At 37.6% G+C, this 14165-nt stretch overlaps 1 protein-coding gene across 2 annotated transcripts in view; it reads right to left on the reverse strand.

The window, feature by feature from the left end:
* The window catches only part of creb5b (cAMP responsive element binding protein 5b), a 367885-nt gene that overhangs the window by 291764 nt on the left and 61956 nt on the right, over positions 1-14165 (reverse strand). Inside the window, exon 2 of one of the 2 annotated variants that reach the window (XM_039736762.1) lies at positions 3293-3364. The exons of the other annotated variant lie outside the window; for it this stretch is intronic. Within the exon in view, the coding sequence (XP_039592696.1) occupies positions 3293-3346 (54 nt within the window). The 5' untranslated portion in view covers positions 3347-3364. The remainder of the gene's footprint in view (positions 1-3292; positions 3365-14165) is intronic. 2 annotated transcript variants of the gene reach the window in all.

Consider the following 14165-nt stretch of genomic DNA (forward strand, 5'->3'; position numbering starts at 1 on the left):
TAGAAAATTAATATATGTTCTTAACAAGACTTCTTTTACATTGCTCAAGAAAATTATGGGAACACTTAATTATTACAGTCTAACACAAGGTCAATTAAGCTTCAGGAATATCAATCTTTCCAGTTAGGATGGTGCAAATAAAAGTGGCAGCAGGTGCACTGGAGAGGCAACAGCACGATAACTCCCAAAAAGAGAATGGTTTTACAGATGGTGACAATAGACAATTGTTCTCTCTTTATCCTTCCTGACTGATTCTTCTCTAGTTGTGCATTTTGTTAGTCTCCTTGTCTCTACTGGTAGCATAAGGCGGTAGCTGCAATCGATTTATGTTGCACAGGTAGCTCAGCTCATCCAGAATGGCACATCCATACATGCCGTCACAAGAAGGTTTACAGTGTCTCTCAGCATAGTCTCAAGAACATGGTGGAGATACCACAAGATGGGGCATTACATGAAAAGAGCTGGACAGAGCCGTAGAAGGACATCAACCCAGCAGCAGGACGTATCTACTCCACTGTGCAAGGGGGAACAGGCGGAGCACTGCCGAAACCCTACAAAATTACCTCCAACTAGCTACTGGTGTGCGTGTTTTAGACCAAACTCTCAAAAACAGACTCCATGAGGGTGGCATTCGGGCCTAATATCCTGTAGTGGGACCTGTGATCACAGGTCATCACTGTGCAGCTTGACTGGCATTCACCAGATAATGCTACAATTGGCAGCACCGCCTCTGATACCCCGTTCTCTTCACAGATGACAGCAGGTTAACACTGAGCACATGTGACAGAGCCTGCAACATCATCCAGCATGACCGATTTGGCAGTGGTTCAGTGATGGTCTGGGAGGGATATCTTTGGAGGGTTGTACAGGCCTCCAAGTGTTAGGCAGAAGCACCCTGACTGCTGTTAGGTACTGGGAGGAAAACCTCAGAGCGATAGACAATACTTAATGCAACCAGAGTGTGTACACAGTTTCTGGATGACAAAGGCACTGATGCCAATGACTGGCCTACATGTTCCCCAGACGTGAATATAACTGAGAACCTTTGGGAGTTATGTATCGGTGCATCCAACACTACCATATAGCGCCACAGACTGTCCAGGAGCTCACTGATGCTCTAATCTAGGTCTGGGAGGAGATTCCCCAGGACACCATCCACCATCTCATCAGGACCATCACCAGACAATGTCGGGGGTGCATATAGACACATGAGAGCCATACACACTACTGAGTCACATTATAAGTTGCCGTGAAGAAATTTATGCAAGCTGGATCAGCCTGTGATTTTAATTTTTGACTTTAATTTTCAGTGAAATGTTGAATCCAGCGCTCAGTGGTTTGGTGATTTTGGTTTCCATTGACCATTGTTACATCATTTTGTTCTCAAAAAATTAGGCAGTATCACTCAGTAAAGATTTTTCACTTGAATATTTCGTTCATCAAAATTCAAAGTGTTATTCAAGTGTTCCCTTAATTTTTCGAGCAGTGTATTTATTATTTTTGTTTAACATTAAAAAGTCATATTTCACATTTATTATGGGATGCTAATTCACTGAATATACAAAGTACATTGCACAGAAATGCTGGGCATCAGTGGGCCTTCTGTTGTCTTGTATCAGGAGCATTTCTAGCAAAGAGAAACTTCACATTCTTGTAAATACTGTCCAGGAAATGAATGACTGATTAATGTGAAAACCAACATGTGAAAACTTTTGAGATTTACCCAGAGTTAAGGCTGCTGGTTGTTTGTACTAGGCGGCAAAGTAATAAAGCACTTTTATATACAGACAAGATGACTAAATGGCAAATGTTGCACTCTTCAATGATAATATTCTCTGAAGGGAGATAGTTTGAGATCCGAAAATGCACTTTGCAATATCAATGTTTCAGCAATATGGCAAGGGGTTAGCTCTCAAGAGTAAACAGTATATAAGACAATCCAACATGGCAAGAGAAAAGCAGAGATATCTGAAGCACATCATAGAGGCATCATTTTAAGTAAGTTTTCAAATATTAAGAAATGCTGGTAAGTCTCCTTGGCATAGCTAAACAGAAAAGAAAAGAGGCAAGGAGGGCAGGCACAATGGACAGGCATCACCTGACACAAATGGTAACCCAACTTCTACAGCTCATGCTGAACAAGAGATTTGCTGTACCTGTTAAAGAATAGTGGAGGGCCATCTTTTAAAGAGTAAGCAAATGATTAAACAGTAAAGTGTTTGCAAAGAAACCAGTGCTTGAAGATATTAGTAACACAAAACTGCAAACACAATCCTCTCTGTTTTTGGATCATGAATATATACTGTAATTAAGCAGTGCATAGATATATATATACTACATTTTAATTAAAAATGCATTTCATGCAAGATAACAAAATATTCCAAACAAACATCTCGGACATGGGAGTCAGGCTGACATATTCTGTTAATGATTAAAGATATGAGCATGTTATTTAAGATTTAGAGATGAAGATGATTTAGAAATGAAATGTCATAAAATGTCTTAATGCTTAGGCTGAAATTATATGTATGTTCCCAGCTAAAATTGTTGACAATGGTGCCATATATATTTTAAAAATCCTAATATAATTTATCTCCTCATATACTCTAATTTTCTGCTGAATATCAGAACTTAAAGTCTTTCTATCATGATAGGTTTATAATTAGATGGTGGTGAAACAATGAACTGAATACTATGGAAGCAGCAGAGATGTACATGTTGCACATCCCCTAATTTAAGAACCGCAATTTGCTTCCTGTACTACAGAACACTTGAACTGTTAGGATTAAATTATTTGAATTCAGTTTACTTTATAAAGCAACCATAACCAAATACATACATTTACTAAAACAGAAACTAAATGACCTTGCAATATTTACAAACATAAAACAAACATACATATCATGAAAGAATCATAAAGCAAAAGGTGAAAATTGTAATATAAACTGAACAGTCAAGGTCAATTAGAATAAATTGTATTTTCAGAGTAAATATCTACTTTCCACTTTTCTGGTTTATTGTTTTGCTTTTTTGAAACGAAACTGCAGTCAACCATCTGTTATTGTAGAAAAATCATACCATAGAATCCATGTACAATTATATTTAAGAAACATCTGTGCCTATTTTAAAACACTTGATTAAATTTTGCACTATAAATGTGTTTTTCTCAAAACAAAGGGACTTAATGCGGAAAGCATCTTGTGATACGTTTCTATATATTTTCAGTGATACAGAGTGACACCCCTTATCAAATTACTTGCTACATATGTGGCATTGTTTCCACTGCACTCACCTGGGAGCAGCCTGGGGCGCTGCAGACAAATGGCCTTTCTTGCTCCAAATTCATCACTGACACTTCATAAAGCTAAACATAAGACATGAGAAAAATATCATGAAGAATCCTTAGGGCAGTTTTTCTCTAAACACTTACAGTTTGCTTTATATATGTAATACAAGCAATGGAGATCGTTAAAGAAAATTGTGTGGTTGGGGGGAGGTTAATATTAGTTATATTTTGAGTTACTAATAAGGGCATCATTTTGGCTAGTAAATGCAGTGCCTAAACTTTGATCACTATATATTAAACTATGTTTCTGTGCATACCTTTATGTGTGTGTGTAAACTAGAAACTCACATCTGATATATACAGTATGTTGAGAAGTGTCAGTTTAGCAAATTGAAAAATCTGACAGGTATTTAGGCTTAGTAACTTAGTTCAACCATGCTGAATAATAACAGTATTGCACTATGTAATTGACCTCCCAAAAACAGTGCACTGTTCAAAATTGCCAGTACCCCAGTTGTCACAGCTAAGTCAACTGAACAGAACTATTTATGTAAAGTATGTTCAAGTACCATTTCCTAAGAATAACACTAACATAACATTGTCAGACCCATTTAATGTAGGTCTGGATCAAAGTGGGGGCATCCCTACAGCATCAGGCTCAGGGCTGGAGCCAACTCTGGGCAAAGTATCAGACTATCACAGGGCCTACTCACACAATTTTGAATCCCCAATCAACCTAACCTGCAAGTCTTTAGGAATATGTAAGGAAACAGGAGTACCCACAGGAGGTGAACATGCAAGGTCAATACTATATAAATAATTTGTAAATAACATTAGCAAATAGGAATAGTGGTAGATGATAAAATAGGAAATATTGTTCTATAATTGAAAAACATTAACAAAGCACCTTAGTGCAACACAAAAACAATAAATGATCTTAACCCTGTACTATAAAGTACAGAATAGATAATGTTCATAGACTGTGTAAAAATTACAGTGATGAAAATTTAATGCATGTATTCAATATCTGTACCTCTAATAGAGGCCAATTCATCCTTATAACACTATAAGTGGCATCTGAACAACAAACAACCACCAGCTACTGCTGAGGTGATCACTACAAGAGCACTCAGATCTCAAAGTCACAGATGATGACAAAAATATATAATCCATATGATAACCAACTTTCAACCATTAAACCAACACACAACCAATTTTTTTGTTCTTAAACTGAATTCTTACATTTTGACACAACAATGTGATTTCCGAAGGGTTTGTTGATTAAAAAATGTCTTATAAAGGTATGTGCCAACTGCTGTAAAATGCTTCTACTTTTTTGTGATTAATGCATATTCTTAAATATTGGTGGACCATTTATTATATAAATAAATATCCAAAAGACAACACAAAGAGTGTGTTGGCAGAATGACCAAAATCCTGCCATTTGGTTTCTCTAAACCTTAGTTGCTTGTAATTTTGCTTAGGTGTTCTGCCACGATGTGACATGAACAAAAGCTGGCACAATTATATATTTTTTAAAAGAAAGATAAAAGTCTTTTCCTAGGCATGGGAATTATCACAGATTTCTTAAGACTTTCAAACAGAATATCGTGGGCTTGATCTTATGGATCCTGTCTAATTCCATGTTAAATATCTGTCTGTGAAACCTTGTTACTACTTTCACAATCTGCCCATGGTTCTACATTAGCAATATTGTCTTTATTCAATTGTGTGTGTTGTATCTTCACCTATTACTCTTGAGTCTATTTGAATTCATGTATTTTATTAATTTAATACGAAATTTATAGCATGTGGATAATTTCACTAAAAGCCTGTTGTTCCATATCTAGAAGGTGACCCAATTCCTTGGATTCCTGCTTTTCACTTTTTTTTATTGATTTTTATTTTATTTTTTGTTGATTTTTAAAATTCTAAGTTATTAGTGAATTTACAGACAAAAATCAATACAATATGGTACGGGGCACATGATTAAAAGGATTTGGATGATTTTTCAACTGTAATCTTAAAGCTTCATTGAAACTTACATGTTTTGTTACTTTTGACAATGCCATCTCCATTTGTTTATTCAAGTTTTATAACTGGTAATTTTTTTTCTTTCTGTTTGATTTACGATTGCAGAAGTTACACCTTTAATGGCATCTGTCATAACTGTACTAATTGTACAGTACAGTACAGTAATTGTAATAATAGTTGAAAAGATACAGTAGTTTGTGATAGTCTATCTGTAGAACAGAATTGGATAGGTAACTTGTGAAACTGATCGATGAATTATCAGAAAGTATGAACAAATGCACAGTCATTACCATGAAATCTGTCTATGATTAAGCAAAAAGAACAGAAATATTTAGGAATGAGAATGTTTGTAAAAAACTGTTGAAACAAAAGAATATAATACATATGGCTGTGCAGGGAGTATGCTGAGGAGTACAACAAACAATAGCAAGAAAACAAATCCAATGAAAATGTTTGAAATTAACTGCTTTAAACAGGTTTATAATTAACTAATGTCTTGACTTTTTGGTAAGTATGCAGATTTTTTTGATTGTGGATTCACATTTATCCTTTAGGGCTACCATTTAATTTACAATTGCATATGGTACTTAAACAACAGGCTACATTTCGACCTTTGACAATAAATCTTTAATTCAAAGCCAAATATTATGCTTGTAGTCTATGATCACTTAATATAAGTAACATGAGATTTCTTTCTGAAAAAATATTTTTTTAAAAAAGTGTCTTCATTTGAAGCCTAAATACTAAAGAAATTCTAAAACATTCACTAAATGGGCAGTTTCGCCAGATGTGGTTGCCATTCTTCCGGTAGGATGTCTCTTCTTTTCATTAATTATGATTGGGCATAATTAAACTGTACAGGATGCCCACTGGGAATGACTACATCACTAAAGAGTATTGCAACTTTCATACACAACAGTTAACAGCTTCCTGCTTTGGTTTTATTTCTGCATTCTCTTAATAATGTAAAATAATGCATATTCATTAAATATACAACATTTTTGCCTCTGCTACACTACATTATCGTCTTTAGTGGGATTCTCTTGTACAGAGAAACCTTTTTAAATATATTTCATCAGAATTTCCTCATTAGTATAAAGCAGAAAAAAATAAAGAGAAAAAAGTTTGTAATGCATGTATTGCATTACTATGCAAAAACATAAATAGGAATGCTTTATTTTGCTTTAATTCCACTTAATGAAAAATAATAGCCTTCAATGGCTCCTTTTATTTTTAATTTGGCAGTAGGCTTGCGGAAGAATTATTAGAACAGACTGGATATTTCAGAAAATTACTTCCCTCCTGGGTCAGGTCTGGTTTTGGGGAAATATGATCCCCTGTCAATCACCAGAATCTGGCCCCGCAAGTTTTTCCCATATGAAAAGCCCACACCACATTCTATAAACCCAAATTTAAAACAATCACAATTATATACTTTCATACTAAAGCTTTAGTATAAAAAACAACCGTCACAGTACCTGAATCATGAACATTTTTATAAAGTACGAAATATGTTGCTGTAGTTGACTATACTTTGATGCATTTGACTGTGCAGAATATTTGAAGTTAGTTTATTTGAAAATGTCATTCAGTCTCTTCTCATTAATGAGCCTGACATCAGAATTCTGACAAATCTATGCAACAAAACTAGACATTGGTTTATACGGACACATCCAGAGAGAAAAAAATGTAATAAAACAAATGAAATTAAGTACTGCAGTAAACTGGCCCAAATCAGCATGAAAAATGGTAGGGTTTATAAGTTACACAGGTTTTCAACACCTATTTGACTAGCTCTTTTAAAGTAATAAGGACTTACATTCAAAACATCATATGAATTGTGGTGTAATGGTGATCACAGTAGCTTCACTACTTCAGGGACCCAGGATCAAATCTTGGCCTGGATAGTGTCTCTATGGAGTTTTTCACAACCTCCCTCTGTTTGTAGGCTTTCTCTAAAGTATTCAAGCATCATTCCAAATCCAAAAGGTTTACATTACAGGTTGTTTATCCAAATTTGTCACAGAATGAGTGAGTGTGAGTGTGCACTTGGTTAATGCTGGTTCCTGATATGCACCAAGTAATGAAGCAGGCAGGTTCAAGAAGCATTATTTGCAGCACTGTAGAGGCATAATGTCAATGCAGATTTAGGAAAGCACTTTTAGGATGAAATTTTTTATACTAGCCAACCCGCAGCGTACCATACACCGCATAATCAGGCCGGTTTTTTAATGATTTTTAAGCAGAGGGAGAAAATTAACATTTGAAAAATCAATCAATCAGCAAGAAAAGCTACATTGTAACAATGCATGGAACGTACCAACACACAATCGTCTGAAGTGACTGAAAACTGGCGCACCGTCCTCTCCTCGCGCCTTCTTCTGCCAGACGGAGGGATGGGGGTGCACGGCGCGGAGTGTGGAACGGGAGGAAAGGAGAATGACGTCAATTCAGCTCTGTCCGTCATGCTAGTCTGCTGATTTCTCGTTCAGTATGCACTGCCCGCTCATGTGCCCACCTCCAACTCGTCACTTGAGTCACCGTCTTTGCACAGTACGTGGTTTTGGCTGCTATTCTACATATATTCCACCAAGACACCCGACCACGGTAGTAGCGAGGAGGGAGGGGTGTGTGTACAAAGGGTTGAGACGCAACCAGTGGGAGCGTATAAGTCGTTTGGGGTTAAACGGTTTACCCACGCCGGGTAGACACACGCTCAATGTCATGCATAACTATTTATTGAATGCTAAACACTTCTGGAAAGACACGGTTGTCTAAAACGGGTTGGTGTGAGAATACAACAGTAAGCGAATGAAAAGATGGAACTCTGGAGAGAGCAAAATACAACACAATAGTGAACCCGCGGCATAACAAACGCAGCATAATTATTTAATGATGGGTGAACACTTCTGGAAAGACACAGTTGTCTAAAAAGGGAGGGTTTGAGGATACAATAGAAAGAGAATGAAAAGATGGAACTCTAGACTTCTCATTGCTCTGTGGGGTTTTGGCTGCCTTTCTATATATAATCCAACCAAGACACCCGATCACGGTAGTAGCGAGGTGGGAGGGGGGTGTGAACAAAGTGCAGGAGCATCTAAGAAGACGCATGTTTGTCCCTGAAGCGAATTGATGCATGTAGAGTGTAAAACAGATTGCTATGGTGCACGCAGGCGTGCGTCGTAACCGAAAACTCTTCTTTTTTAAAGACTGCCTACTTCATTGTGTTTTAACCTCAGTTGTAAAGGAATGTTTTAAGGACCCCATGGGATACCCCTCGGTTTTGGCTGGTTTTCTATATATAATCCACCAAGATACCCGACCACGGTAGGAGGGGGGTGTGCACAAAGTGTAGGGAAGTAATGAGTGGGAGCGTATGAGTCACATTTAGTGGGAATTCCACAGCTTGCAGCCCGAATGGGGTTCAACGGCTTACCCACGCCTCTCTACGCTGGGTAGACACACGGTCAATGTCATGCATAATTATTTATTGAATGCTAAACACTTCTGGAAAGACACGGATGTCTAAAACAGGTTGGTGTGAGAATACAACAGTAAGTTAATGAAAAGATGGAACTCTGGAGAGAGCAAAATACAACACAATAGTGAACCCGCGGCATAACAAACGCTGCGTGGCTCAGACGTGCATGCGGACTCTTACCACAGACGAAAGGGACTAACTGGGTGGTCGGTGAGTTTTTGCGTCCGGGCAAATGGGCAGGCAGTGTGAATGCCTAGAGAGCGAGGGTAGACGCCGTCTGGTGAAAAAGGAGCGTTGGTGGGCAGGAAAACATCTTCCGTGTCCCTGCAGGAGCATCTAAGACGACATATGTTTGTTGCGGAAGCGAATAGCTGTATGTAGCGTGTAAAACAGTTTGCTATGGTGCACGCGGTCGTGCATCATAACCGAAAAGTTGGTTTTTAAAGACTGCTTAGTTCATTGTGCTTTAACCTCAGTTGTAAAGGATTGTTTTAAGGATCCCATGGGATACCCCTCGCAAACCATTTCACAAGCTGCATATGGCGATTCACCTCCGCTAGAAACATGCCTCTATGAACAGTCAACGTAGCTCGGAGGTGCATGACATGCACATGACATTAACCTGACCTGCACTGCATGTGGCCTCTACGACAGACAAATATAAATGACGCCATTTTTTCTGTGTCGTCGCGTCCGAGTTGGTGGGCGTGGCCCTGCGAGTTGTCGTCGTATCCAATGGTCTTGGAGTTGGTGGGTGTGGCTCTTTCCTGCGTGAGCCTTAGGTGCCTCACTTGTCGGCAGCTTAGTGAATCCACGCCTCTTCCGGCTTTCCATGGTTGTCTTGCCTTAGTGAATTATATATATAGACTAGCAAAATACCCGCGCTTCGCAGCGAAGTAGTGTGTTAAAGAAATAATGAAAAAGAAAAGGAAACATTTTGAAAATAACGTAACATGATTGTCAATGTAATTGTTTTGTCACTGTTGTGATGAGTGTTGCTGTCATATATATATATATATATATATACACATACACACACACACACACACATATAAACATATATATACATATCCATACATATATACCATATATATATATATATATATATATATATATATATATATATATATATATATATATATATATATATATATATATATATATATATATATACACACTCTTTGGGGTGTGAGCAACTGTTACTGGGGGTGGCAGAATCCATCAAGGAAGGAAAATGAAAAACATTATTTGTACAAAATCTTCATTTATTTATCCATTCCTAAATAATTAAATGGGCAGGCTATTTCGTGATGACTCCCACTCTTACGTGCAAGTCTGCGTGGATATTATGAACTATCATATCTGTTCAAGTTCTATTTAAATTTTAAATAGAAGGAATTTTAATTTAGTCGACAGAAATATCTTTGGTAGGAATGGAAGTTAAATGTAGGCATCATTGCATACATTTTTCTTCACCATACAAATGTAAAGAGTAAATTCGCCTTACATTCCAACCAAAGATATTTGTGTCGACTAAATCAGGGGTGTCAAACTCAATTGCACAGGGGGCCAAAATCCAAAACACACTTTAGGTCGCGGGCCGAACAGGATAAACATTTATTGAACACACTAAAACTAAACTTTTAAAACTTTACTTTTTTTAACATAAATATGAATAAAAACAGACAGGAATATTATTCCGGAATAAATCAACTCAAACCTTAAACAACTTATAATATTTTGCTCTCCATAAAAATATATCCTGTCTAAATTATACAAGTTAGAAATAAAGTAAACGTTAAAAGAACAAACATTCAAATTTCTTTACTCTTATGTAATTTTATATAAAAATAAACTTAAATTTTAAATATCCCAAAAGATTTTGCTCTCCATAAAAATATATCCTGTCAAAATTATACAAATTCAAATATGAACATGCTGCATAACAAAACCTGGAAATATAAATAAAATTTGTTCTTTTCAGCAATAACAAATCAAATCATTCAGTTGTCTTTGCTCATATGTCATTTTATCAGACACCTGGCATCTTTTTTTGGCAACAAGTTCGTTTATGTTTGGTGTGAGGTTCTGTGTTGTGGAGATTCTCAGGATGGACTGCAGGTGCTCATCAGTGAGGCGACTCCTGTGTGCTGTTTTGTTAGTCTTCATCACTGAGAAGAGCTTCTCACACAGATATGTGCTACCAAACATGCACAAGGTTCGAGCCGCATGTAGACGGAGCTGGAGCATTTCTGCGGTAATGGAGTTAATAAACTGTGTGGGCCCTGCAGTATCGTACTTTGCCTTCAGTGTGCCATTACACTGCAGCTCAATCACCTCCATCTGAATCTGCACAGGTGCAGTTTCCACATCGATGGCAAATGGGTTGCGAAACAACTCAAAATTCTTTTTTTGTTCTTCAAAGTCACCAAAGCGCCGTGCGAACTCAGTGCGCAGTGCGCTCAGTTTATCAGCAAAGTGCATATTTGGGAACACCGTTGTGCCGACTTGGTTCAACATTACTTGGCAACAGGGAAAGTGGGGCAAGTTGCACTGGTGCATTTGTGTCTCCCATAAAAGCAGCTTCACTTGAAATCACTTTGTGATTTTGCACGGGTAAAAACGTCTGCTGAAGTGTCAGATTCTTCTTTAACTCTTCTGCTTTCTGTATCTTCTGCATTGCATTCAGGTCTTTCAGGTTATCCTGATGTTTTGTCTCATAGTGCCGTCTTAGATTAAATTCTGTAATTACAGCCACATTAGCTCCACAAATGAGACACACGGGTTTACCGGCAATGTCAGTAAACATATACTCAGCCTCCCATCGGTTTTTAAAGGCTCTATTTTCAGAATCAACTTTTTTCTTTGGCATCGTGTGGGCTAGCTTCGCAATAACTTGCAGCATCATAAGCTAGACTTGATTAACGCGTAAGTGTTCGGCAAGGCAGCTGAAGCGCTGCATTATGGGATCTGTAGTTTATTGTGTTACCAGCGCTTCATATCCCCGGGCCATTAATAACAATAATATATAAAATGATCTCACGGGCGGATATAATTACACGCGGGCGGATGTGGCCCGAGGGCCTTGAGTTTGACACATATGGACTAAATAGAACTTGAAAAGATATATTTTTTCGAATGTGATCGTGCAATTCAGATCGAGTTGACGCGCACTACATCAAGCCCGTGTGCTATTGTGGTTTTGCCTGCGTGCCTCAATAAGTCACCCTCCCCTCGCTCTTACTTTTTTACCGTTCATCTAATGAATACACTGAGTATGGCTTTACCAAAACAATTATTGATGGCGAATCGATTATTCATAAAGCTTCAATTGGTGATCTGTTTTTCTGTGTTAACCTCATATTTTTTCATACTTCTTCTCAAACCAAGGGTGTGCAAGGGTAAAATGAATCGGGAAGCATTGATCAATGTAAAAGGTGTACCATGAAATCATGCATTGACAGAAGTTCCCTTTGCTTGTATTGCAAAGTGTGATTAAATGCGTGATTTTTTTAACGCGTTATGGAGCATATGCATCGAAGCTTCTCAGCTGTGTTTGTGCTAAGAAAAGGAAAGATTTTAAAAATAATTTAACACGATTGTCAATGTAACCTTTTGTAAGTAGTGCCTGGAGGATTCAGTGTGGAGAAACTGTAGAGACAACGTGTGTATTAACTTGTGGATTTTTCTGTGAGTATTTGGTGGCAGCGTCACAAAGTCGCTTCCATAACACTGCGTGCGTTAGCTGTGGAGCTCAGCTCAGAGCGAAATGAGGTGAATGGGAGGGGAGACGTGACTCCCCCACCCACCTTAACTGTCAATCCCCCACAAACACAGTCTCTCGGAATTTGCATAAGCACAGCCCTTCACATGCAATTTTAACTTAGTTACAAAGTGATCAAAACTCTTGTTTATATCCTGCGTCCTCTCATTAAACTTGTATCCCGCATTACCCGTGGGCATGACAAACGCCAGCGACAGCCTGTCTATGAACTTAATTTAAACTTTAGGTTTACACCTTGCTTTGTTTCCGAAGTAGCAGCACTCATGAACATGGTTGTATATGTCACTCGCTCGCTTTTTATTGTTTCGCTGCCTTCTCAATTATATAATGCATGTTTTCTTCAGCGCTTTTTGGAGCTCTTCCTGGTTTTCTACACACTGCGTTGACAGTCAGTTCACGTGATTACGTGGGAGGCGTGATGATGTCACACGAAACTCCACCCCCACGGCTTTCGAGCTCAACTCCATTACAATAAATGGAGTAAAATAGCTTCCAGTTATGACCATTACGCGTAGAATTTCGAAATGAAACCTGCCCAACTTTTGTAAGGAAGCTGTAAGGAATGAGCCTGCCATATTTCAGCCTTCTACCTACACGGGAACTTGGAAAATTAGTGATGAGTCAGTGAGTAAGTCAGTCAGTCAGTGAGTCAGTCAGTAAGGGCTTTGCCTTTTATTAGTATAGATAATGGATGAATGTTTTATATACATGGAAAAAAAACATTAAACAGTAATGCCATAGGATTATGCGATTTGCAAAAAATAAAATAAAAATCCAGCACTTAAACTGTGAGCTTCCTATGTATTAATATAAATGTCTTAGGTTAGATGTAACGTTTATGTCATGAACAATGTGGATACCATTCATACTAAACTGTAACCACACTAACCTAACCTTGTAGCATGCTTCACATTAAACCCTAACTACACTAACCCCTTCTGCCAACCTTTATCTTAAAACTGCAGTCCTAAACTGTACTGACGCTATCTCCTAAAACTGCCCTGATCCCATGGCACTGCGAAGAGAAGATAAAAAACAGTTGATATAAAGGTAGTACTTTCAACCACTATTTTAGGTAACTGGTTCCATATATTGAATAACTGGCTTCCACAAGTGCTTATGTGTTCTTGTTAAAGAATTTAAATTTGGATAACAGTAGACACGAATTTAAAATTAATAATAACATAGAACAAGTCTTTCATATGTAAATACCAATTCAGCAGCCCAGACTCAATATTTCCTAAATTTAAGGTGAACAAGCAATATTAACTATGTTGTGCTGAATAACACTCTTTTGTGTTCTCATAACATTTACATGATGTATGTGTTCACAAGTTAATAGATTTAATGTGTTTGCATACAAGTTCTATGATGTTTATGCTCACAATTTGAAAGCTTTAATTTATATACAGTGACTTTCTTTGGTAAGCATTACCCTATGATGCATTGAGAGTACAGAGATTTAGTACAATTGTTGTCATGTATTTTGTTTTAACTGGAGTTCAACTGATCAGAATCACACAGTAAGTTAGAGGCAAAGATAAACCTAAGGTTTTCAAGTTCACCGAGTCAGCTAATAG

The sequence above is a fragment of the Polypterus senegalus genome, chromosome 15 (genome assembly GCF_016835505.1).
Source record: "Polypterus senegalus isolate Bchr_013 chromosome 15, ASM1683550v1, whole genome shotgun sequence".
In the NCBI taxonomy this organism is placed as follows: domain Eukaryota; kingdom Metazoa; phylum Chordata; class Cladistia; order Polypteriformes; family Polypteridae; genus Polypterus; species Polypterus senegalus.